The following is a 26,848-nucleotide window of genomic DNA, read 5'->3' on the forward strand; positions in this document are numbered from 1 at the left end:
CCAGACCTAGGTAGTACCGTTAATTTTCATTGCACATGAGAGGAGCCAACAACAGAAAGCAAATAACCAGGGATAGTTTCCTAAGTGTTTGGGTTTCTGTGTGCTTTTCTTTAGAATTTCTTCTAATCTGGTTTTCGAAGAGAGATGAAACTCTGCAAATTTTATGCAATTGATATTGTGCTAATGTGTTATTTGCAGTGAAACTAATGTGTCCTGATGTAGGCTGTTTTCCTCTTAATTTTTGTTTCAAAACACATTTTTTTTTTTCCATCCTAGGACAAGTGGGAATTCATTAATTGTAACCAGTACTATAAATACTAGTTCCCAATTTGAACGGTTACTGCTTGTTGTAACCTTCCCTCGAGTTTAGCGGAGTAGATAATAGGAAATACAAACATATGAACAGACCGTACCACGCTTTAGAACATCCAGTTTCCCGTATGGCCACTCTTGGAAATCCAATAACGTTACCATGATTCAACTTCCAAGTTTACTGGACCCAGCTAAAGAAGCAGTATAACTAAACATTTTTTTACAGTTCATCCTTGGACTGTCCCAGAACAAAGTTGTGCAGCGTGTCGAGATCTCTGGCTCCTGTGTGTTCAGTTATTTTTTCACCACTACGGAAAAGTATGAGTGTTGGGTAGCCATGGACCTTCAGAAAGAAAAGAAAAAGAAATCTGAAAACACCATCATTTTAACCGTATCCCTTTATTCAGCATATGTTCATCAGCAGAAACACCCCCCCCCCGTTGCCTTAAATGAGATTCGGTACATGCCTAAGGCATATTTAAGTCAACCTAAATCACTGCTGTTTTCGTTGGCAGCAATATTGATGTCCATCTTCTGCCCTTTTGATTTAATTTCCTAATGCTATAGTCCCAGGAATTACCCAGAAGTCTCCCAGCCAAGTACTAACTTAGGCCTTGCCCTTTTTTAGGCGTTTCAAGATCTCCAGCATGTTGACCAGGGGTGGGTTCCTGCCAGTTCTAACCTCTTCTATAGAAGACGTTCCACAAATCTACAGTGCCGTTTAGCTCCCTCCCCCCCGCCCGTCCGCACATCATCAAGATGAAGAGCGAGAGGAGGAATTCTGGGAGTTGAAGTCCACAAGTCTTAAAGCTGTCAAGTTTGAACACCCCTGGGGTTTTTTTTCCTAAAGGGTTAGGGGTGCAAGGGTCTTGTAACTTGACAGCTTTAAGACTTGCGTGCTTCAAATGCCAGAGTTTCTGAGCCAACATGACTGGAGGAGGAATTCTGGGAGTTGAAGTCCACAAGTCTTAAAGCTGTCAAGTTTGAACACCCCTGGGGTTTTTTTTCCTAAAGGGTTAGGGGTGCAAGGGTCTTGTAACTTGACAGCTTTAAGACTTGCGTGCTTCAAATGCCAGAGTTTCTGAGCCAACATGACTGGAGGAGGAATTCTGGGAGTTGAAGTCCACAAGTCTTAAAGCTGTCAAGTTTGAACACCCCTGGGGTTTTTTTTCCTAAAGGGTTAGGGGTGCAAGGGTCTTGTAACTTGACAGCTTTAAGACTTGCGTGCTTCAAATGCCAGAGTTTCTGAGCCAACATGACTGGAGGAGGAATTCTGGGAGTTGAAGTCCACAAGTCTTAAAGCTGTCAAGTTTGAACACCCCTAGGGTTTTTTTTTTCTAAAAGGTTAGGCATGCAAAGGTCTTGTAACTTAACAGCTTTAAGACTTGCGTGCTTCAAATACCAGAGTTTCTGAGCCAACATTTTGGTTGCTAAGCAAGAGCGTTGTTAAGTGAGTTTCACCACATTTTACAAGTTGGCCATGCCCACCCAGTCACATGGCTGGCAAGCCACTCCCACCTGGTCACATGGCCAGAAAGCCACTCCCACAAAGCAGGCCATACCTACGGAAGAGGTTCTAATTTTTTTTTAAACCCATCACTGACGTTGACCTTGTATAACAGGTGTGAGGAAACCCTTTAAATCCCAGTGTATGGATTTAACAATAAAGCAGTAGGACTGACTAAACCAGAGATGGGGAGCTATGGTATCTTTATGACTTGTGGACTTCAACTCCCCAAATTCCTGAGCCAGCGGTGAGCAAGGCAGGTTCAGGAATTTTGGGAATTGAAGTCCACAAGTCATAAAAGGGCCATAAGTTTCCCCATCTCTGGACTAAACTAATGGCCACTAGGAATTTCAACATTTAGTAAAAACTGGAATACCATCTAGCCTTGTGCTTACAGAAAATCTGTTGCAGACATTGCGTTCAGCTGTGCAGTCCACTTCTGCTATCTTCACATCTACTCGCCCTGGAAAATTCTTTTTTGAGAGGTTCTCCCATACCGGAGCCAGGTTTTTACAATGTCCACACCTGAAATAATGAGTAAATTTTATAGCAGTTAGACATATACCGCTTCATAGGGCTTTCAGCCCTCTCTAAGCGGTTTACAGAGTCAGCATATCGCCCCCAACAACAATCTGGGTCCTCATTTTACCCACCTCGGAAGGATGGAAGGCTGAGTCTACCCTGACCCGGTGAGATTTGAACAGCCGAACTGCAGCTAACAGTCAGCTGAAGTGGCCTGCATTTAACCACTGCGCCACATCGGCTCTCTAATTTATTTTGGTTTTGATTGTTATGTAAGAAATACTTTTTTTAAAAAAGAGAAACTGTTTAACTGTTTATTAAATTTATAGGCCGCCCAATCCTGGAGGACTCTGGGCGGCTTACAGAAACAGAAATTAAGAAAAATTAAAAACAGATAAAAACACGACAAACTTAAAAAGACACAACATGCACCCAATCTAAGCCGGGCTGGCCAGGTCTTAATAGCTTTTCGGAAGGCCATGAGAGTGGGTAGAAATACTTGTCAGATCGCACAGACTAGGCCTCCTCCGGATCCCATCTGCCAGCCAATGTCGGCTGGTGACCCCCGGGGGGAGAGCCTTCTCTGTTGCAGCTCCAGCCCTCTGGAACGAGCTCCCCGTGGAAATCCGGACCCGTACTACTCTCCCGGCCTTCCGCAAAGCCACTAAGATCTGGCTGCTCCGGCAGGCTGGGGGGCTGTTGAAATAGCCAGCCCCACGGTAACTATGAATGTTGTGCATTTTAAATTGTTGTTTGTCTATTTGTCTATTTTCCCCTTCCCCTGTTCATTGTAAGCCGCCCGGAGTCCTTTGGGAGTGGGCGGCATACAAGACCAATAAAATACAAAAAATACAAATACAAAATATTCTTCTTACAAAACAATTTTTACAAACTAGCAGTTAGAAGCTGAATTTAACATGTAAATTATTAAATGTCCATGATATCCAGCTTAAAAAGAATTTATTCCCCTGTTCCATAATGTACACTGCCATCTGTTCCCTATCATTATCTCAGGTAATAAAATTGTCCTTTTAAATACGCTTACTATACATGCAGAGTGCGCATTATGGGCATGTATATCTATTGAAAGCTACTAAGATAAGATGAACTTCCTGTTACTCAGCTTAATGTAAATATTTAATTAAAATAAACAGTAAAAGTAGCCTCCATACACTCATGGATACTTAAGCTAACGTGTAAATAGTTCATATGGAACAGAGAAGAATGTGGCCTGATTTCATGCCATCATAGCTTTATAGGTTATAAAGATATACACACCCAATCCCCAATGTTAAGTATTTCTTCACCTATTATAAATTGTATTGCTAGGATGGGTTAGATGGGAAGCTTCAGTCAATATGAACATGAACACAAATCAGAGGTGGCTTGCTCCTGATTCGGCCTAGATCAGGCGAACCGGTAGTGGTGGCGGTGGGATGCTCCGCCCACCTGTCCTGAGGCTTCTGCGCATGCGCAGAAGCCTTGCGTGCATACACGCACATGTGGGCACAAGCGAACCGGTAGTAAAAAAAAAAATAGAAACTCACTACTGGCACAAATGTTACATATGTGGACAAAAATGATCTATTCTGAATTAGAGGATGATTCAAACCACTTGAACAGATACAAATTTAGATCCCGTTGTAATCAACCATGAAATTACTGAATCCTGAGCAAATCTTACACCAGTTTACAGATTCATACTTAAATCACTCAAGTATATGTTGTTATTATAAAAATACCAACAGTTAAAGTCTAACAAAGTAATGTGTTGAATCTAACATAATCAGAAGCAACCCAATGAAATCAATGTCATCATTAATTAAACTCCTATAATTTTAAGACTAAGTCTTGATTCAATCAATTACTTTTAGCAAAGTTAAGCTATCTGTATTCATTATCAAGCAATGAATCTTTACAAATGTACATGTGAATTAGCCTTCTAAATGCTCATATAGCCCTATACTTTCTGACATGGATATAGACTAAATTAAATCCTATACTTGTGAGGGAACAAACAATTCTTTGAGTTATATGCAGCTGGTTAACAGGGGGGAAAAAAACCATTCTTAATTCTCCTTCAGGCAAAGTATGTTACAGGCAACCTTGAGGTTCACACAGTATTTCAACACTCAAGAAGTAAAAATTTCAACACTGAGGTTTATGAATAGAGACGGAAGTAACACAGAACTATTTGAGTAGATAGTGCATTAACTGCTAACAAAATAATTGAAGAAAATAGTACTGAGGACCACATTAAAACACTGCAGTGGGATGGGTTCAGAGAAGACTACCTTACACTTTTAATAAAATTATACAATTCTGCCTAATATCTAACATTCAAATGTAACCACAGATTATTCATAGCTATCAAAAGTTAACTATGGGTAATTTCGGTTTATTTCAGGGATTCCACTGATATCACAAGAACAGGAAACAATTAACTACATATAAAACTAATACATTATTCTATGCTATATTTTCCAATTCCAGAGAATGAAATGGGTAGCTTGGGTTGGTAGAATATGCTCCACAATAAAAAGAGAAACAAAAGTTAAATACTTGCAATCTACCACTCCAAAAACTTACCATGGAGCATAAAACTTGATGAAAGTGATCCCATTAGCCACTTCTTTATCAAAATCCTTTTCAGACAGGGAAAGAACTTTGCCCTATAGAAAGAAATGAAGATGAGAATCAAATCGCCTTACCCAGGATCCTAATTTTAAGCCCTTTATTGTGAATATGCAACATTGGTAGCTCCAGGAGCAGCATAATCGAAACGCAAAATAGAATGTTCTGGATTCTCTGGAACATTCTGATCCCACATTGGCAATTGTTTTAAAGTCAGTGATGCAACATCTTTCCTGTTTTATATCCACTGTGTGACAGCTTAACAGATGTTGAAACGAACCAAATTTAAAGTTATGGAAATGCTAATGAACTTTTTTTACTTTTTTGGGTCCAGTGATCTCTAAGTTTTCCCATGGTTCTTCTTTTCGGATATTCTTGTTTATTATTATCCCATCTGATCTATCTGATCTGTCCATTTCAACCTTGTCACCTTGCTGGGTCACATACTAAGGCAGAAAATATTTCTGAGTATCTCAACCTGGCAACAGAATATGATGTCACAAGGATAAGGACTGAGAAAAAAAAAAAAGCAGTGAAATTTAATTTGCTGCCATCCAACAGGAAGTAAACCTGCTACATTTAAACATACATACAATATATGAGTAGTTTAAACAGAGTGCAAATGGGGAACTATTTTGGTTTTCCAAATACAGGAATATATTTGGAATTGAGAGACCGCCTACTGCCAATTACCTCCACGCGACCTATTAGATCTCATCGATTAGGCCTCCTCCGAGTTCCATCTGCCGGTCAATGCCGACTGGCAACTACGCGGAGGAGAGCCTTCTCGGTGGCAGCTCCGACCCTATGGAACGATCTCCCCGTGGAGATTCGTACCCTCACCACCCTCCAGACCTTCCGCACAGCCCTCAGAATCTGGCTATCCCGTCAGGCCTGGGGCTAAGACTGTAACCCGCCCGAATGGTATGAATGTTGTGTTTTTTAATTATGTATTGTCTTATATGTTAAAAGTTTGTCTCCCCCTCCCCCTTGGGTTGTGAGCCGCCCTGAGTCCCCCCAGGGAAAAGGGCGGCATATAAATAAACTTTAAAAAAAAAATTGGGCTAGAACCCTAGTTTAGAAAATAACATTAATGAAAGGAAAAAAAATCCCTTTAATGCAAGAACTTCCAAAGACCTACCTCAGTTATTGGTGCTTTAGTGGGTTTGCCAGCATTCATGGCTTCCTTGGAATCTTTTAACTGAGATTCAATATACTCTTTCAAAGAATCGAAATCTCTCTTTCCTTTGTATTGGTCAACCTAAAAAAAATCAAACCACAATTATTACTAGCTTAGCAAACGTTTTCGAATGTCTCACTAGAATATGATTATTTTGCAGGATACAATAGCTAATAGATATATTATTTTACCAATGGCTTTGATTTAGCTGGATTCCTAGCTTAATTATTTTTAAAAAACCTTGAAAATCTGAATGTGCTTAGACAATTATTCTTTGCTAAACAATACTTGAAGGAGTTATACTGAAATAAAAAACGTGGTTTAATTGGCTCTTTAAAAAACATTAGGAAAATCAAGATGAGTTTTAGGGGGAAATACCAGTATTTTGACTGCAGTTGTACATGGGCAAAAGGATGAGGGGATTTTTTTAGTCCAAGGAAAACGAATCTGGTATGGCAGGAGAAGATAGTTCCAGAAAATAGCAATAGCAATAGCAGTTAGACTTATATACCGCTTCATAAGGCTTTCAGCCCTCTCTAAGCGGTTTACAGAGTCAGCATATTGCCCCCAACAACAATCCGGGTCCTCATTTTACCCACCTCGGAAGGATTGAAGGCTGAGTCAACCCTGAGCCGGTGAGATTTGAACAGCCGAACTGCAGAACTGCAGTCAGCTGAAGTAGCCTGCAGTGCTGCATTTAACCACTGCGCCACCTCAGCTTGGAAACCAAGGAAATGGCTTAAACTAAAGGATATATTCAACAGACAGAACAATCTTACTATTAGGCCTTTATGAGGAAAAGAGCTAAGAGCTCATTATTCCAACGAGACCTCTTCATTTACACCTTGCCTGAAGGTTATCATGTCTTTTATCTTCCTAGTGAAATCCAGAGTTCAGAAAAGATTACTTTTGTAAATTCAGCATAAATAAAATTGGAACTCTTACAACAAAGTTTATCTTTGTCTAACATGCGTATGTGTTATGATTCAATAATAGAAAGATTTAACTTCAACAGCTACAGTGCTAGCTTTTCATAACCACCTCTGAGGTAGGCTGAAAGATAATCTGGTCCCAGCAATCATGTAAATGTAAATCTGTAATTTCACAAATAAAACCAGTTTGCAATTTTCTTACCTTTTGTCCACCTCTGAACCAAAGCAGAGTTGGATAACCCCGCACCTGGTTTTCTGAGCAGATTGCAGCATGCACCGTGCAGTCCACCTAGGGATTCAAGATTTTTCTTTAATCCACAAAGCCCAATATTATAGTGCAAATTTACACAGTAAGTATATCATGAATAGCTGTTTTAAAATGTTTAAATCCAGACACTCAACTGTACAAAAGGAGCAACTATTGAATCGATGTACTGTAAATTAAAGTAGGTTATGTATGGAACTAAACTTATTAGAAGCGGTGTTGAAATAAAATACATATTTCTACACTTATAGGCTCCCAATTTCAAACCACAAAAGGGGAAATAGAAAAATTGCTGGCTAAGACTAGAGTGGAAAAAAGGAGATATGTAAACCCAATAAAATAACTAAATTGGTAACAGAATTAAATAACAAACATGAGACTCGATGTTGGCATAAAGACATGAATAACTTTTTAACCTTTTTGTTGTAAGCATCATAAAAAACTTGTCAAAACTTAAGCAAAAAAGAGTTTCATGCATAGAAACCCAGGAAAGAAGAACATTAAGAAGATGAAAACAGCAAATGATAATAGAAATTTAGAAGTTTAATATTTATTGAATGGAACGAAATAGTGGAAAAACAATTAAAAGATAAGGTAAAAGATTATGAAAATAAAGTGATGGAGATGTCTAAATCTTGTTCATATCCTTTAAGTTTTTCAAACATACATTGTAACTACCGATGTTAACTTTTTAAAACCTAAATATGGTCAAATAGAAAATCTACTAAAGAGAAACAAGGTTACAGGTAACATTTAAACAAACACACCAATAGAAATATTAAATGAGTGAAGAAAGCTATAATGGATTGAATCTTAAGGATGAAGGATGTTTAAATAACTGTAGTCAAATAAAAGTGGAGGTATGATGATGTTAATATAGTAAATATTTGAGTTAAGATATTTGAATTAATATGAATTATATTTGATGACGGTGGAAGAGATGCACAAAAGCTTTTTGTAGCCAGCTGATACACTTTCTACAATATATGTTTGTTTTGAAAATAAATAAATAAATAATTTATAAAAAAGAAGAAGAAGATGAAAACAGCAAATGATAACGGAAATTTAGAAGTTTAATATTTATTGAATGGAACGAAATAGTGGAAAAGCGATTAAAAGAATAAGGTAAAAGATTATGAAAACAAAGGGATGGAGATGTACAAATGGAGCCATCTAAATCTTGTTCATATCCTTTACGTTTTTTTTCAAACATACATTGTAACTACCGATGTAACTTTTTAAAACCTAAATATGGTCAAACAGAGAATCTACTACAGAGAAACAAGGTTACAGGTAATATTTAAACAAACACACCAATAGAAATATTAAATGAGTAAAGAGTGAAGGAAGCTGTAATGGATTGAAGCGGAGAATATCAAGCAGTCTGGAAGGCGAACGACAGTGCAATCAGCATGGCACCGAAGAGTGGTTTTTGAAAAGAAAACGCACATTTTCAAAGCATTATAAAGAGAATAGACAGACCTCAGATAGGGTAGTAATGCGAGCCAAGCAAAGCAAAGAAGAATCAGAGAGAACATGCCCCAAACTCAACTTGCGGAGAAGACTGAAGAATGAAGTTGGGACTGAAAGAGAAAAAGAAGATGAAAGTGATAATTTAAGGGGAAACAAATCCTGTCTTGTGTACACTTAAGTTTGAGACAATGAGTGAACTACCTCAAAAGCAGAAACAGGCCTAATGTAATGGGAAATATTAGACAAACATTGTGTTCAGAGGCAGCATATCACTAAAAATCATGCTTGGAAATATTTGCCTTCATAAAGAATAGCAATAGCAGTAATAGCAGTTAGACTTATATACCGCTTCATAGGGCTCTCTAAGCGGTTTACAGAGTCAGCATATCACCCCCACAGTCTGGGTCCTCATTTCACCCACCTCGGAAGGATGGAAGGCTGAGTCAACCTTGAGCCGGTGAGATTTGAACCGCCGAACTGCAGATAACAGTCAGCTGAAGTGGCCTGCAGTACTGCACCCTAACCACTGCACCATCTCGGCTCTGAAGAAGTTTGATATTTTTTTAAAATAGAAAATCTAGCTAGATTCAGCAGATATTTATTCTTTTTTTTCCTGTAATACAGAAGCTGGGGCAAAATACACCTGGAAAACATTGTCTAATGATAGCGGGTAAGGACTAAAGAGGAAATAGGATTATCAAAAACAAATATACAGTAAGTTAAAAAAAAATCAACTAAGAACAACATCCAAGGCTCCAGAAAAACGAAGCAAAGGAATAAAAAATGAAAAGCTATATCAAATGGTAAGGAATAATCAAGGAGAATAAGAGCTGACAATAGTTCTTCTGATGTGACACAATTAATTTAATTGGAGACATCAAACAGAGTAAAATATCCCTCAAGGCAAGTTGCAATCAATACATAAACACCATTAAAAAGAAAAACCTGGAGTCGAAATATTTCAGAATAACTTAAAATTATTAAAGAAAACAATTTAAACAAATGGCACAAATTGAAACATAAAAAGTAAGATTATCTGGAAGAGTATGTAAACATTAAGTGCTTAGTTTAAAGTTATAGGGCTTGGGGAAATAAAAGAGATTTCTGCTTGTAAGTAAGAAAAAAGGTATCACTTTCTAGGAATCTGCATACATATTCTTAGCAGCTGCAGTCTAAACCTCTATCTGAGTGGGAAGGGGGCCATACAGAAAAGACTCTCCAAAGATTATTACAGAACTTGGTGGAATATACAAAATAAGACACTGTGATCCCAAATCATGAAAGACTTTACAGGTTTCTACCTGAAAATAGATACCAAAATGAACTGAGAGACACCGAAATATTGGGATGATTTGATCCTAATATTTAGTTCTTGTTATTTCTGGAGTTGCTGTATTTTATACCACCTAATATTTTCACACAGTGTTTAAGAGAACTGCTCGAAGTGAAAATACCATGTCTACTATGGTATTTTTCTGCAGAGGGTATAAAAAAACTGCCAAAGAGGTTCAAAGAGAATCAAGCCTACTTATAAATAAGTTATGAGAGGCAAGGATAGAGAAGAAAGATGACTTGGCTGTTATCTATTTTGTCAGCATCCTTCAGCATTAATGGCATCCCACAAAAATAGCGATAGGAACGGAACAGAAAGGTTTATGGCAGAACAATCAAGATTAAGATATGAACTACAAAACAATATGATTTAAAATGTAATTAGTAGAATTTGTCAGGAAAAAAAAGGAATAATGAGAGAAAATCTTGAAGACTAGGAAAATGTTTAAGTAAGGAATCATACATGGGGAAAGAATTAAGAATAAGAGCTAGAAGTATGGACAAAGATAAACTAGGATATAAAATCAGAAAAATGAGTAGGGAAAAGAAATGGTAGCAATTTATGAATAAAAACAAAATCCATAACTTGAAAAAAAATATGGAAAGGGGGAAATAAATAACCAAAAACTTTTATAACAATGAAATGAGCCACCCCATTTTTCATAGCAGAAGTACCCTAAACTTTAAGAACATTAGAAGTAGAATTGTTGAATCTATCTATCTATCTATCTATCTATCTATCTATCTATCTATCTATCTATCTATCTATCTATCTATCTATCTATCATCTATCTATCTATCTATCTATCTATCTATCTATCTATCTATCTTCTATATCTATCTATCTATCTATCTATCTTCTATATCTATCTATCTCTATCTATCTATCTATCTATCTATCTATCTATCTATCTATTTATCTGTCTTCTATATCTATCTATCTATCTATCTATCTATCTATCTATCTATCTATCTATCTATCTATCTATCTATCTATCTTCTATCTATATCTATCTATCTATCTATCTCTATCTATCTATCTATCTCTATCTATCTATCTATCTTCTATATCTATCTATCTATCTATCTATCTATCTATCTATCTATCTATCTATCTCTATCTATCTATCTATCTATCTATCTATCTATCTATCTATCTATCTATCTATCTATCTATCTATCTATCTATCATCCGAGCATATGTGCGTGCATGCATTTAAATTGGGATGCTGTTCAACTCTAGTTAACTCTGAGTATCTAAATTTATTAAGCAAAGAAATTATAGTTTCTACCTGATCAAAGCAGGGAGGAAAAAGAAATTAATTCATTTACTCGAAAGGCAATCATTTCTCTGTTCCTAATGCTCTGATGAAATGAGATTGCCAAGTCAAACAAATAATACTTTTAAGTCCATTGAACTCAATGGAAATAGGCTAAATTAAATACTGCTGATTTCAATAAATTTTAAAGTACCGTAGCTTTCCCCAGACTAGTCCTTAGGGTCTATAATTCTGAAACCACATGGCTCAAACAGTGACTCAATAAGAAATAAAATAGGTAAGGGGCAACTTAAAACAAGAAAAAGAAGTTAGCAGAGAAAAGGTTAAAAAAATTACCAGCCCCAAACTGTGTTTTTTTTTTTGAAAAAGGAAAACATTTTTAAAAGAGGCTTTCTTACATATGGTTGAGAATTTTTTCTCAGCTTTAACAGTGTACCCTGTTGAATACTCATACTACCAGCAGGTTTTTTTCCACATCAGAAAGACAACAATATAACTGTACTCCTTTCAGTTGTTCCAATAACTGCAAGCAAATGAAAACTACAATGAAAACAAGAGCTCTATCATAAAAATAAGCTGCAGGGCTGGCCTTTTTCTTATTTAAAATAACAAAGCCTATGGTACCCCTGTCTCTGTATTAACTACTCATGAGATTTCTTACAAAGAGTTAAGAGTTTCTCCAGGATAAGCTGTTGGCTAAGGCTACTTCTCAGGAAGCCCAATCAATCAATCAATCAATCTTAAGCAAATGCGTTTTGACTGGTTCCACCACAAAACCGCGTTCGACTAAAGGGCGCTTGACGAAACCGCGTAGCTGACGTCATCACAGCGCGACAAAAGCACGGAGAAAAAAGCACGCTGTAAACGCTAAACCTAAAATTAACCCCTAAACCTAAACCTAACCCCCCTAAACCTAATCCTAAACCTAACCCTAAACCTAACCCTAAACCTAACACTAAACCTAACCCTTAACCTAACGCTAAACCTAATCCTAACCCTTAACCTAACCCTAAACCTAACCCTAACCCTCACCCTAACCCTTACCTTAACTTGAATCGGCTTGCTTTCAAAGCGCTATTTAAAGCGCCCTTCTTTCTCCGCGCTGGGCTGTTGTCGCCCTGTTGATGACATCAGCGACGCGGTTTAATCGGGCGGGCTTTAGTCGAGCGCGGTTTTGTCGTGCCACGGTTTTGACTAACATACAAGGCTCCAATAAATTCGGGAATTATGGTGGGTGAATAGCTTGCATAAAAGATTCCAAAATGGGAATTAATAATAGTTAATTGTAGTCTATAAAGCAAACAGTGTTCTTTTTTTCCCCCCCGCTCAATGCTACTCCCAAAGTAATTCATTTTCAACTTAAGAAGACTGAACTGCTTTGCCAATCAAACTTACCTTTGCAATCTTGACGGACTTTGAGTGTTCAAAGGACAGAGCTAACTGTTCCCAAGTGGGTGCCAATGCCTTGCAGTGACCACACCAAGGAGCATAGAATTTGATGAAGTGATTGCCTTTAAAAGAGAAGAAGGGCTGCAGTTACTCACACAAAACAGTTCATTCATTCGTTTAGTTGTTACGTATCTCTCTTTATGCAGTACAGCTTCAAGAAGAGACAAGTCTTTGGTTTATACCATATTTAGATTTCCATTCCCAAAGAATCACACTTTGATTTCCTGCGTTACACACTTATCTTCTAGTTTTATACTTAATATGTGTTGGAAGAAATGCCCATCAGGGTTCAGTTCCAAGTGGGGAGAAAGTCACTGGAAACATGGAAACTGTTTGGAAAGATGGTTTAATGGTGGACAAGACCACGTGGTTTGAGATCCTGGGCAATCAAGCACATGGGTGAGAGAGAGATTTATACCCTCTCTTAGTCCCCGCCTTGGAGCTTCCTGTTCCTGTGTAAGAAATGTATTCTGATTGGTTGTCAGACTCCCGTGGGGCCATGCAGGGGTAACTTTGTAGGTTGTCTTGAGTCTCAGTGTTGGTTGAATATTGCTGGGTGATGTAATTAAGCTAATCCAGTAGCCTCCCACCATCCAGTGCGATCCCACAGTTGGCCTCCTCAAGGTACCGTCGGCCAGACAGTGTCGGCTAGCGACCCCCAGGGGGAGAGCCTTCTCTGTGGGAGCGCCTTCCCTCTGGAATGAGCTGCCCCTGGAGCTTCGTATAATCCCCGACTTCCGGTCCTTCCAACGCGCCCTACAAAGTTGGCTTTTCCAGCAAGCCAGCCTGGCCTGAACAAAACAAAATTAATTATTGGTCATTGTTAATTTTAATTCAAATTTTTTTTAAAAAAAATGTTATTGTCAATTCTAATTGGGTTTGTTTGGGATATTCTATTTAATTTTTTTTTTAAACTTTTGTATTATATGCTTCTTTTAATGCTGTACCCCGCCCTGAGTCCTTGGGAGAAGGGCGGCATATAAATCTAATAAACCTAAACCTATCATGTCCTGAGGGTGAAGATCTTACGTGACCCGTCAAAACCGCGGTCCACAAAAGCGCGATTGACGAAAGCACGCATTTGACGTCATCACAGCGCGACGAAAAAAAATAAAAATTGAAATAAAAATAAAATTAAAGCAAGCTGATTCACATAAAGGTAAGGGTTAGGGTTAGGGTTAGGTTAAGGGTTAGGGTTAGGTTTAGAGCGTTAGGGTTACGTTTAGCGTTAGGTTAAGGGTTAGCGTTAGGTTTACCGTTAGATTAACGGTTAGATTTAGGGTTAGATTTAGGCTTAGGTTAAGGGTTAGGTTTAGGGTTAGGTTTGGGGGGGTTAGGGTAAGGTTTTCGCTTTATTTTTACATTTTTCTATCACAGCGCGATGTTTTCGTCGCGCTGTGATGACGTCAAATGCGCGCTTTCGGCGACCGCGATTTTGTCCTCCGCGGTTTTGTGGTGGAACCAAGATCTTAATCCCAATGGCTCAAGGCCCAGTAGTGGCCATGGCCAGGGACCCCTGCGTTATAACTCTTCTCAAAGTTCTCAAACAAGTTTCCTCAAATAGCAGAAATTAACACTTGCTGATGTAGATTAATTCTAAAACTTTTCATCATATTTCCAATTACATTCCTCTTTAAATCTTATAGATCTGCTTGGGTGGATGACAGCAGCAAATTGCTGGTGAATTCCCAGTGGAGGAAGGTACTGGAAATAAAATATTTTCAAGCCATGTTGCAACTAATAACTCATTGGGATTCATAGATTTAATAAAGTAGAAAAAGCCCTTCAGAATATCATTCGGAACTCAACTGCCATTCAAACCACGGAATAGCCAGCTGTGGCTCCCACTCCAGCCTTAAGCTGAGAATTGAGTAGAGTTAATCACCACTCTGGGTTTAAGGTAGACCGCATTAAGCTAGAACAACTCATAGAATGTAACATTGCTTAAGATTCCAATAACGGAGCAACTGCTAGAAAACAGACTATTAATCAGATTGTGGAAGGCCTGCGTCACATTGCTGTCTGGTCCAATTTATTTTCCATTATGGGATACTATAAATTGAAAGTTCTTTAAAATGAAACCTTTGAAAAGAATGTTCAGTATCAATGATGACTAGAAAGAAAGAAAGAAAGAAAGAAAGAAAGAAAGAAAGAAAGAAAGAAAGAAAGAAAGAAAGAAAGAAAGAAAGAAAACACATGGCCGGCAAGCCACTCCCACCAGGTCACATGGCCGACAAGCCACTCCCACAAAGGAGGCCACACCCACAGAGTAGGTTCGAAATTTTTTTGAAACCCACCACTGGGAAACCCCATTCCTTACTAGCATTCATGATGTTACCTAGTTTGGATAATGAAATGTCTGCAAGAAAACAACTAAGCTCAGAGACCACTCAAGGACCACCTCATTTCAACCCTGAGCCCCAAATATTATTCTCAATTTGATCGACAAATAAATAAATAAAATTACCTTCTGCTACATGTTGCTTGAAGTTATCCGCTGAGAGCTCATAAAGACCTTGTTTTGTATCAGGTCCTTTTGATGGCTTCGGTTTAGGTTCTTCCTCCTTATATTTAGCAACAAGAAAAAGAACGTAGAAAATAGCATGCTTAAATTTCAAAAGGATAAAGAGTTACAGGTAGTCCTAGGTGTATGATAGATCGTTTAACAACTATTCAAAGCTAGAAAGGACTTTTAAAGAAAATATACTTATGACCTATCCTTGAAATACTGGACCTCACAACAGCTGCTTCCTGCCCTATGTCATGTGACCACATTTTGGGTACTTGACAACCAGCTCAGATTTACAACTGAATGCAGATGTCATGCTCTTGATGATCGTGGTTTGCCACTTTTTTTGTCAGTTTGGCCGTTTGGAATAATGAATTTGCTGAACAATCGTGCGATCCGCTTTACAACCATTGTAAAAACGATTGTAAAATCACATCCAATTACACCATGCCTTGACTTACGACCGCAGTTCCAAGTTTTGCTGTAGTTGTAGGTCAAAGTCTGCCTGTAGTTATATTGCTATGTACTTAATAAAACTACAAAAACTATCCATGTTAACAATAAACATTACAATCCGTGTCTCTGTGTGTGGATGCCTAGTTTGTTTGAGTGTATGTCAACGAGAGAAAGAAAGGGAAGAAAGAAGAGAGAAGAAAAAGAAAAGAGAGAGAAAGAAAGAGAAGAAAGAAGAGAGAAGAAAAAGAAAAGAGAAAGACAGAATATCCCCCTAACAAAAACACAAAACTTTGGCATGATTATAAATGAAGACATCCTCTTTCCCTACAGCGTATTTTTTCATAAATGGATGTCCTGGGACCATATCACCCAGAATTCCCTGTCCACCTTAGACAGACACAGATATAGGGAGTGAGGTTGAGGAAATCCCTAAATTAAAATCCAGAAACCGCCATATTTCAAGAAAAATGAAGACGGGCTGACAGCAGAAGCAGCTCCTCAGGGGAGAAATTTTCTTCATGCTTACATGCAAGTAATTTGTTTTTGGTTCAATAAAGAAAACAATGGGTCAAATTTTATTTCTTTCAATTTCTAAGCGTCTTCCTCCCATTATCATGAAGACAGCAAATCCCCTGAATTTTAGTCAAAGCAATTTCTCTTTCAATATTCTTCTCACATTTCCATAAAGATAAGATACCTGGGCTCATAAAAGTTTGTTCCAGAAATGTAAATACTACTCTACTGGCGTCCTTTAACAGTTCAACTCTATATTGTCTGTTGAATAAGAACTGTTTCTGATTACTTACATCATATCCTTCTTTTAATTTCTTCAACATCCATCTCTCTAGGTCCTCAAGTTCTCTAGGTCCCTGATATTTTTGGTCTTCCTGGTGTCGTCTGAGTAATTTTATACTGCAAATTTAAGACAGTAATAAGAAAAACAGGTTCATAGTCATTTAAACTGGAAACATTTTTAAAACAATCATCATGTCATATCGGATCCCTAACAACATTCCTCACAATGGTGTATTAATATTAATTCTAACATTTCCGTTAATTTCAATAGCATAGCCTTTCAATTTCCAAATTTAAACTGCCATTGTTCTGCAGACTTTCAAAAGCTCTTTTAAAGCAAAGACAAAAAGCCAAGTTAACGCCCATAAACACACTATCAATAAACTTTATTTGTCCCTAAAACAAAGTATATATTCTTCGGTTCTAAACAAAGCAATTAAATGAACCAATTATTCGTATTTCTAGTTTACAAGGGAAATGATGGTTGCCTATGATTTTATTAAAGTATCCATACTCTTTTGTTTTTTCTCAGACTTTGGATCCATTATGCATTTCCCCTTTTTACTGTTTGTATCTTTTTTTTAGAAAATATTAAAAAATGGGAACAGAATGCCTGAAAAAATATCGCAGAGATAAACCAGATCTGCTCTGGTATTTATTTGGCTTGCAAGGCAGCCGAATTGGAAGGTAAGCTCTTAACTCTCTAGGTGAAAAAACACACTACTGTTACAATTAGGAAATTACATGCCATTCACTCTTACACTAGCAATGATAAAAATAATAAAATTTAAAAAGCAGGCCTCAAGAACTAAGTGTGATGTGCTGCTACATATCAAATCCTTATAAATGCAAAATGGAGGACGTGATGTCACCAAATGCAGCTTGGCCAGGATGAATTCATAAAACATCTACAAAAGAGAGGGGCATCTTTAGAGAGGAATATTTCTGCTGACTCTACTCTATAGCCCATGCTAAGAACCTTAGAGCTTGGGAATTATATCCTAAACTTCCTGACTCCCCACTGTTTTGATCTTGATTTACAGTAACAAACAGTTTCTTAAAGTCAGAAAATGGTTAACACATTTTTTTTTGTCCTAGTCTATTAAAGCAATTCATCTACTTTCTGCTAGTTATAAAACTGTTGTGGTATATTTGCACAGCTGTGCCTGCCAGGTAGAAACGCATTTGTTTACAATACGCTGCAAAGGGTCAGTAATGAAAATATTGCATCTTGTATCACCATACGGCTTTTACTACCGTGAGCAAAATAATTAAAGCAACAGATATTAAGAGGCTTTTGCATGAACTCTGTTTTACAGTTGCATAAGTTATTGCTGCTTACATGATATATTCAAAGAAGGGGAAGGAATTAATGCAAATATAGAATGCCATGTATTTACAAAACAAACATTCAGAATCTCTCTTAAATCCATAAGAGCGTGACCCGACAAATGCGCGAACGTCAAAAGCACGCCGACAAAACCGCGGCGCTAAAAGCGCGATGTCAAAAGCGCGCCGACAACAGCGCGCCGACAAAAGCGCACCGACAGAAGCACGATTTAAGTTAAGGTAAGGTTTAGGGTTAGGTTTAGGGTTAGGTTTAGGGTTTGGTTTAAGGTTAGGGTTACAGCGCACTTCTGTCGGCGCGCTTCAGCGCTCATTCGTCGGCGCGGTTTTGTCGGCACGGTTTTGTCACCGCGGTTTAGTCAGGCGCGCTTTTGTCGTTCGCGCATTTGTGGTGGAACCCCATAAGAATTGAAGGAAAAAGTATTAATTTTTTTACACATACGTTGGGTATCCCCTGACACCATATTCAGAACACAATGGCATATCTGCAGTGCAGTCCACTTTAACGACATAGACCTGTGGATTATCCATTTTGTTGTATTTGTTGGCAAGTTTGTTCCAAGTTGGCTGGAAACTCTGGCACTGCCCACACCTGCAGGTTTAAAAAAAATATATATATTCTGGTGAAAACATTAACAATTCTGAATCTACTATTCTATTTTATTGAGATTAGTGACATGAGGGATTCTACATACGGTATATCTAACTTATATTTTCTCTCCCCCAAATTGGATTTTATCTAAGATATAGAAAGTACGGTAGGTCCTTGCCCAAGTTCATTTTCAGTCTTTTTTTTCCCCCTTCAAACTTTGGCAGATATTTTTTTTAATATGAGGACAATAAAAATGACAGTTTTTCTTTTATTGTTAATGCTACATTAATTGATAAACTAGATGCGACAAACCAGTTGATTAGAATATAAGCGACATCATTTCTTTTAGATCTACTACTGGGATAAATACAATGCAATTTTCACTGAACTATCGTTGATTGAATGTCTCAGTGACATGCAGTCAGGAGAGGCAGGGGAGGCAGAGCCTCACCACTGTCATCATGAAAAGAACAAAAAATGTAAAAGGAAAAAGGCAAGAGCTGAGGTCAGGCTGAGCTAGTTGCTGCCAGAGTCACCGTGGATGACTCTGCTTAGAGCTTAACTGTTTAAAAAAACCTCTAAAACAGCGCCTCTACAGGAGGAGGACGTGCCTCATCTAGTCTGACTTTAGGCGTTTTATGATCACTCGAGCAGAGTTAAGCAAGGGTTAAAAACCTAAAAGTTCCTGACGTAGGTGAGGCACGTCGTTCAATCAATTTTTGTGTGTGTGTGTGCGTGTTTGAGGGGGGGAGGGAGGGAGAGAGGGAGGAAGGAGGGGAAGGGAGAAGAAAAAGAAAAAGAAAGAAGGAAACTTATTTTGCAAAGGAGAAAAACAAATGCTGTTGCTTTAAATTGGAACTGAGCATGCCTGGCTGTGGAATTCTGGGAGGTGAAGTCCACAAGTTTAAAAAAATTTGAAACCCACCACTGTGTCAGTGCCTCACCAGCCATAAACCTCACCGCACGTCACTGGAATTTCTATACTTTAAAAATGCTGAGAACCAAGCAGAAATACTGACAAATCAAAATTTTACATGCCATTCCTATACCACTCTATCTTATTCTTGCAAAGTGTAAATCTCATAGAGCTGCCTGTCAGGCCTGCAATTATATTCCTTTTAGAATTTTGGCCTGCCACACTTTCTCTTATTTCATTATGATTTTTCATTACTGTAGTAGTTGGGAGGGGGGAATAGAAAGGAGTAGGATTGTGGAATGTATTGTTGTCATTCTTTACTAGAAGCCAAGGTCATCTTTTGTCTCCGCACATTTACACGTGACCGGAAGCAGCTGGGTGGAGACACCAGCTTGGAAGAAGATGATTGGACCATGTGATGGATTGTGGGTGTGGGGACAAGATCATGAACTTTTAACTGGGTGGGATTCTGATGTCATTTCCAGAATTGGGATTAACACAGATGTGCTAAGATGTCTGCTTTATTACATTGGAACTTTAAGGATCGTTTTGCCTTGGACTCTGATTTAATTCTACACGATACTTGGAACGCTGACACTGCCCTTGTCAGTAGAATGACTTTTCTCAAGAAGGAAATCTAGGACGCTATTTTAAGAGTAGCAGTTAGATGGTTATGGGAAAGGCTGTTAGTGAAATATTATGTCGCATATGCCAAAATACTTTAGGCCAGTATTTGAATTCCTATTTGTGCCTGTATCAATGACATTACAAATAAATGTTTCTAGAGCCATTTCTATCCATTTTCCTACCTGAGCTATGAAAACCTAAGAAAATCGCAAACAGAATGCCAGGCTGAGTTTGGTTTAGAAAACTTGTGTTTTTTGGGGGGATTCTTGTGGGTGTTATCAATACTTTCAGAATAAAATTCTAGCCACCCAGTTAATAAAACTTGTATTAACTTAGAGCAACCAGAGCTGGCCAAAATCTCAGCATATTTGAAGGACCATTCAAATGAGAAATATAAGTTGGAATGGAGAAGATGGATTGACTACATTCAAAATAAATAGTAATTAGGCTCCTCTCCAGACTATAAAAGGAATGCTTGTGCACACACCCCTTTTGCAGAAGTCAACACTTTAACTAATGTTGGAGAACTGTATTGTTAGCTTGGCAGGCTGGATTGCTGCCAAGGGTTATCTGTGCTGGATTGCTGCCAAGGACCTGTCTGTCTGTGAATAAATTCCGTAAAATATCTTTGGATCGGAGTGTTTTGGTGTGGGCCGAGGAGGGGGAGGTCAGAACAGATCCAGATACTTGGCAACCATCCTGCAATTACGACAATTCTCAATATTACATAGTCACATGATCATTTGTGACGTTCACTGCCAGCTTCCATCAAGCAAAGTCAATGGGGAAGCTGGCAGGAGGTCACAAATGGCAATCACATGACCGTTGAGATGCTGCAACTACCTGAAATTTGCCACCACTCTCTTGTAAGTCGGCACAATCATGTGAAGTTGTGCTTTATGACTGGGTCACTTAGCAACAGAGCTGGCTGCTTCAATTACCATAATTAAGTTAAGAGCCTGCTAGGTAAAACAATGCTTAAATCATTTCAGTATTCTGTTCTCAAAATTGCCAAACAGGCATCTACAAATATGGTTATGGTTCACGGAAACTGTACCGCCAGGCATTTCACACTCAGGATAACACACAGTAATCATGATGAGTAGATTTTGGTCTAATCCACTTAAAGAGGTTTGTGGCGATCGTTGTGTTTTATGGCAGGATGCCATAAAACATTTTTGTGCAAAAGAACTCTTTTTCTATATTTTATTTCTGCAAAAATTATACTCAATATTGTTGCCTTTTTTCATAGAAGAGTTATGACCAATCACTTTGTTCCTTGCATTTTTGCAGCTCTGTATCACTTTCTGAGTGTGAGCAAACCTGTATCGTGACCCAACAAATGCGCGCTGACGAAACCGCGCAGACGAAACCACACCGCGATGAAAAAAACAACATAGTGGGACGCGAAAACGTTAGGGGTTAGGGTTAGGGTTATAATGTTGTTTTCGCGTCACGGAATGTTGTTTGTTTCGTCGCGGGGTGGTTTACTTGGCGCAGTTTTGTCGGAGCGCATTTGTCGAGCGCGCATTTGTCAGTGAACCGGACTGTATAAGTTTCTGCCAGTTTTACTCTGGAGAACTTTCCTAATAATGTTGATCGATATAAATCTGCCTATTTCACAACAGTTACATCCCAAGTCAAAGCTTTCATCATGCCACTCGGCACCATCAACCTCCAGTGAAACCCATTCACACTGGTGTATGAAGCCTTACTTATTTAGGCCTAAGCTCCACTACTATCTGCTCCCAATAAGCCTATCCTACACTTAGGTCATCGGTAGGACACTATTGTGGTCCTATCAAGGATGTTTAATACCAATCTATAGTTAAGCCCAAATTATTGAGTTGAAATAAGTCCCATTTTTACGGTTCACCGACAAAACCGCGAAGCCCTTATCCGCGCCGACATAAGCGCGGAGGGCAAATCCGTGCCGTCCAAAGCGCTAAGGAAAAAGGCGACCCTAGCGTGACGACATAAGCGCGGAGGGCAAACCCACGCCTTCCGAAGCACTCAGCACCCTAACCCTAACCCTAACCCTAACCCTAACCCTAAACCTAACCCTAAACCTAACCCTAAACCAAAACCCTAAACCTAACCCTTACCTTAATTTAAATCGGCTTTCTGCCGCCGCGCTGTTTTAAAGCGCCCTTCTGTCGCCACACTGTTGTCGCCGCGGTGATGACGTCACGGCTTTAGCGACGCGGTTTTGTCGCCGCTCTTTTGACGAGCGCGGTTTTGTCGGGCCACGCATTTTTACTACAGTCTAAGATGGAACTCAACATTCACGATTTCAGCCCTATGAATTTTAACTTTGCCCTGAACAAAACAAATTATTGATCGTTGTTAATTTTAATCGAATATTTTTTTTAAAAAAATGTTATGGTTAATCCAAATTGGGTTCGTTTGGGATATTCTATTTAATTCTTTTTAACTTTTGTAATATGTGTGTTTTTTTTAAATGTCGTACGCCGCCCTGAGTCCTTGGGAGAAGGGAGGCATATAAATTCAATAAACCAAAGCAAGAGACCTTGAGTTCTAGCCCTGCCTTACACAATCAACCAGCTGGGTGACCTTGGCCAAACATTTTCTCTCAGCCTTAGGAATAAGACAATGGAAAAAACCTGGTCAAAAAAACCCGCAGGACTTAATCTAGGCAGTCACCAGGAGTCAAAAACTGACTTAAAGGAGGGCATTTACATGGATGCACAAACACCACCACCATCGCCTTGCCCTGTGGTGGTTTTCTTTTTGCTGTTCCATGAATATCAATCTGCAGTGCTAGACACTTAAAACTTTTGTTAGTTCAGCATCTCTTTGCCTTTGGAACTGACGTTGCTATTTTAAAGAAGCCTTTTGTGATCCCTGCTTCACCTGTTAAAAAGCTGCTGAGCTTCCTATGCCATCTGCATAAGACGAGGTGGGTTGACAACCCCTTGGCTCAGTTCTGCAGGAGCTAATATTGTTATGCATTCAAGGGGAAGAAGTGAGCTAAATGCCATGTCATCAGCGACATCTGAACTACAGAAACTGCTTCTAGGATGGTGTTTCCTCTGTTGCACCCTTCCTTTCTCCTGGCCCTACCTCAACCCTACAGCAAGTCCATCCAGGTCAGGGGTGGGTTTCCTGCCAGTTCTAACCTCTTCTATAGAAGAGGTTCCACAAATCTACAGTGCCGTTTAGAACCGGTTCCAGCTCCCTCTCCCCCCGCCCGTCCGCACATCATCAAGATGAAGAGCAAGAGGAGGAATTCTGGGAGTTGAAGTCCAAAAGTCTTAAAGCTGTCAAGTTTGAACACCCCTGGGTTTTTTTTTTCTAAAGCATTAGGGGTGCAAGGGCCTTGTAACTTGACAGCTTTAAGACTTGCACACTTCAATGCCAGAGTTCCTGAGCCAACATGACTCGAGGAGGAATTCTGGGAGTTGAAGTCCACAAGTCTTAAATCTGTCAAGTTTGAACACCCCTGGGTATTTTTTTTCTAAAGGGTTAGGGGTGCAAGGGTCTTGTAACTTGACAGCTTTAAGACTTGCGTGCTTCAAGTGCCAGAGTTCCTGAGCCAACATGACTGGAGGAGGAATTCTGGGAGTTGAAGTCCACAAGTCTTAAAGCTGTCAAGTTTGAACACCCCTGGTTTTTTTTTTTCTAAAGGGTTAGGGGTGCAAGGGTCTTGTAACTTGACAGCTTTAAGACTTGCACACTTCAATGCCAGAGTTCCTGAGCCAACATGACTGGAGGAGGAATTCTGGGAGTTGAAGTCCACAAGTCTTAAAGCTGTCAAGTTTGAACACCCCTGGGGTTTTCTTTCCTAAAGGGTTAGGGGTGTAACTTGACAGCTTTAAGACTTGCGTGCTTCAAGTGCCAGAGTTTCTGAGCCAACATGTTGGTTGCTAAGCAAGAGCGTTGTTAAGTGAGTCTCACCACATTTTACAAGTTGGCCACCCCCACCCAGTCACATGGCTGGCAAGCCACTCCTACCCAGTCACATGGCCAGCAAGCCACTCCCACAAACCAGGCCACACCTACAGAAGAGATTCTACACAATTTTTGAACCCATCACTGATCCAGGTCTTTTGGCTTCTGTGATTACAAACATCCCAAGACTCCCCCCCCCCACTTTCCCTCCCCCCCCTTTTAATACTTATGTACCCAACAGGGGTACTTAGTGCAAGTTTCTCCACTTTTTATCCATTCACACCAGCGGGAGAAAAGGTCTTTGGGGGGAAAGACAGTAACTTTAGCTCGCCAGCTTGTGCCAAGGAGAGATTAAAGGATTTGCTTGCCTGGAAGTGAACTCTCCAAGACCCAGCAAATCCCAGCCTCTTCCTGGCACGGTTTGCAGCTGTGGGTAGCGGGAGGAGTGGGCGGGCAGGGGATTTGGGGGAAAGCTAATCGGTTCCCCCCTCCACTCCCGCCCGGGATTTTCCCGTGGGCTCCTTTCCCAACCCTCCCTCCGGCTGCTACAATAGCGAGAGCCGGGAAGAGCGCAGCGCGGCGCGGCGCGCCCTTCCTCCCCATCCAGGCCGCTTGCCGCTCACCACGGGGCGAAGAACATGACCAAGTGCGGTGCGCTCCGGACGCCATGGCGCAGCATCTCGGCGCTGTAGAGGTGCCGGCCGTGGGGGTCCGTGTCGTCGGCCTCGCCTTCCTCCTCCATCTCGTCGGGCCACGCGGAAGCCCCGCGCAAGGCCAGGCAGCCGAGCAGCAGGAGAAGGCAGGCGGCGGGGGAAGAGGAGGCGCCGGGACGGAGAGCCGAAGCCATGGCGGCGTGCGCTTTGCAAAGGCAGCAGGAGGAAGAGAGAAAGAGACACCGGAGCCGGGCAAACGTCGAGCCGCCTTCCGCCCGCCCCGTCCTCCCTCCGGCACCAGCAGCCTCCGCCCTGAGCCCGCCTCGGCAAGTCAAAGGGCGATCAGGGGAGGGGCTGGAAGGGAAGGGCCGGCTCTTTCCCCGCGGATCAGCCGTGGCCGAAGAGGAGGGAGCGCCTCGTTGTTAGGTGTTCAAGAACCGGGGGGCTCCGGAGTTCAGGTCGGATGGGAAGTTACGCGTAAAGTGGCCACGGGCAAACCTCCCCAAATGCGCGTCGCAATCTCCACCCGGGGTTCACACACGCGCACCCGGTTTCTTTCCGATGAAAGCCACTGCTTTAATTCATTGCCAAGAAGCTGGTGGGCATCCTTGCCCACTGTGAGCGAAGCGGTGCCAGTCTAATGCCATTACCTGTAGCTTTGTATTAAGGGGTTGGGTTATCTGGGCACCCTTGCCCACTGTGAGCGAAGCAATGCCAGTCTTAATTCCATTACCTGCAGTTTTGTATTAAGAAGTTGGGTTATCTGGGCATCCTTGCCCACCGTGAGCGAAGCAATGCCAGTCTTAATTCCATTACCTGTAGCTTTGTATTAAGGAGTTGGGTTATCTGGGCATCCTTGCCCACTGTGAACGAAGCAGTGCCAGTCTTGATCCCATTGCCTGTAGCTTTGTATTAAGGAGTTGGGTTGTCTGGGCACCTTTGCCCACTGTGAGCAAAGCGGTGCCAGTCTTAATCCGATTACCTATAGCTTTGTATTAAGGAGTTGGGTTATCTGGGCACCCTTGCCCACTGTGAGTGAAGCAATGCCAGTCTTAATTCCATTACCTGTAGCTTTGTATTAAGGAGTTGGGTTATCTGGGCATCCTTGCCCACTGTGAACGAAACAGTGCCAGTCTTAATTCCATTACCTGCAGCTTTGTATTAAGGAGTTGGGTTATCTGGGCATCCTTGCCCACTGTGAACGAAGCGGTGCCAGTCTTGATCCCATTGCCTGTAGCTTTGTATTAAGGAGTTGGGTTATCTGGGCATCCTTGCCCACTGTGAACGAAACAGTGCCAGTCTTAATTCCATTACCTGTAGCTTTGTATTAAGGAGTTGGGTTATCTGGGCATCCTTGCCCACTGTGAACGAAACAGTGCCAGTCTTAATTCCATTACCTGTAGCTTTGTATTAAGGAGTTGGGTTATCTGGGCATCCTTGCCCACTGTGAACGAAGCGGTGCCAGTCTTGATCCCATTGCCTGTAGCTTTGTATTAAGGAGTTGGGTTATCTGGGCATCCTTGCCCACCGTGAGCGAAGCAGTGCCAGTCTTAATCCCATTACCTGTAGCTTTGTATTAAGGAGTTGGGTTATCTGCCATGTGAAAGAGAAGGTAGTATTTATTCGTGTGGAGCTGTCCCAGAAAGATAAGGATGGAGATAACCAACCCACAGGGCGGGTTTGTTTATTTATTTTTTGCAAATCACGGTAAATGGCCGTGAGAAAATGTTGCATTTTGCGTGTTGAAAAAAGAACTTACAGGGATGAATTCATTGTATTAGCATCCCCAACTGAGCAGAGGAATCCATATTTTTTTTTAGCTTCTGGAAATTCTAACAAGGTTGTAGAATCACAGAGACAGCGTTCAAAACCCCACATCCATAAAATTCATTGGGTGAACTTGACCCATTGTTTGCACTCTTCAAAAACCTATGGCAAAAGAGTTTGGCGGATCAAATGGGGAGAGAATTATCATCTTGCCAGCCTGGAGTTCTTGAGATATATATACAGTGGTGGGATTCAGCCAGATCACACCTATTCGGGAGAACCGATTGGTAACTTTCTAAGAGGTCCAGAGAACCGGTTGTTGGAAGAAATCTCCTTTTGTTTTTTCCCACTTTACAGGGCTAATCCTGTAAGGAAGGCAGGAAGGAAA

At 40.3% G+C, this 26,848-nt stretch overlaps 1 protein-coding gene across 1 annotated transcript; it reads right to left on the minus strand.

The window, feature by feature from the left end:
* Positions 1-117: 117 nt before the first annotated feature.
* On the minus strand, positions 118-24,992 carry TXNDC5 (thioredoxin domain containing 5). Its single transcript, XM_032222940.1, has 10 exons — positions 24,664-24,992; positions 18,436-18,585; positions 16,658-16,763; positions 15,354-15,450; positions 12,833-12,948; positions 7,290-7,376; positions 6,117-6,236; positions 4,931-5,013; positions 2,215-2,344; positions 118-655 (listed from the first exon to the last, which is right to left on the minus strand). The coding sequence occupies exons 1-10, from the start codon at positions 24,885-24,887 to the stop codon at positions 533-535; spliced, it is 1,236 nt and encodes a 411-aa protein (XP_032078831.1). The 5' UTR covers positions 24,888-24,992; the 3' UTR covers positions 118-532.
* Positions 24,993-26,848: the final 1,856 nt, after the last annotated feature.

This window comes from Thamnophis elegans, chromosome 8 (assembly GCF_009769535.1).
Source record: "Thamnophis elegans isolate rThaEle1 chromosome 8, rThaEle1.pri, whole genome shotgun sequence".
NCBI classification, from domain to species: domain Eukaryota; kingdom Metazoa; phylum Chordata; class Lepidosauria; order Squamata; family Colubridae; genus Thamnophis; species Thamnophis elegans.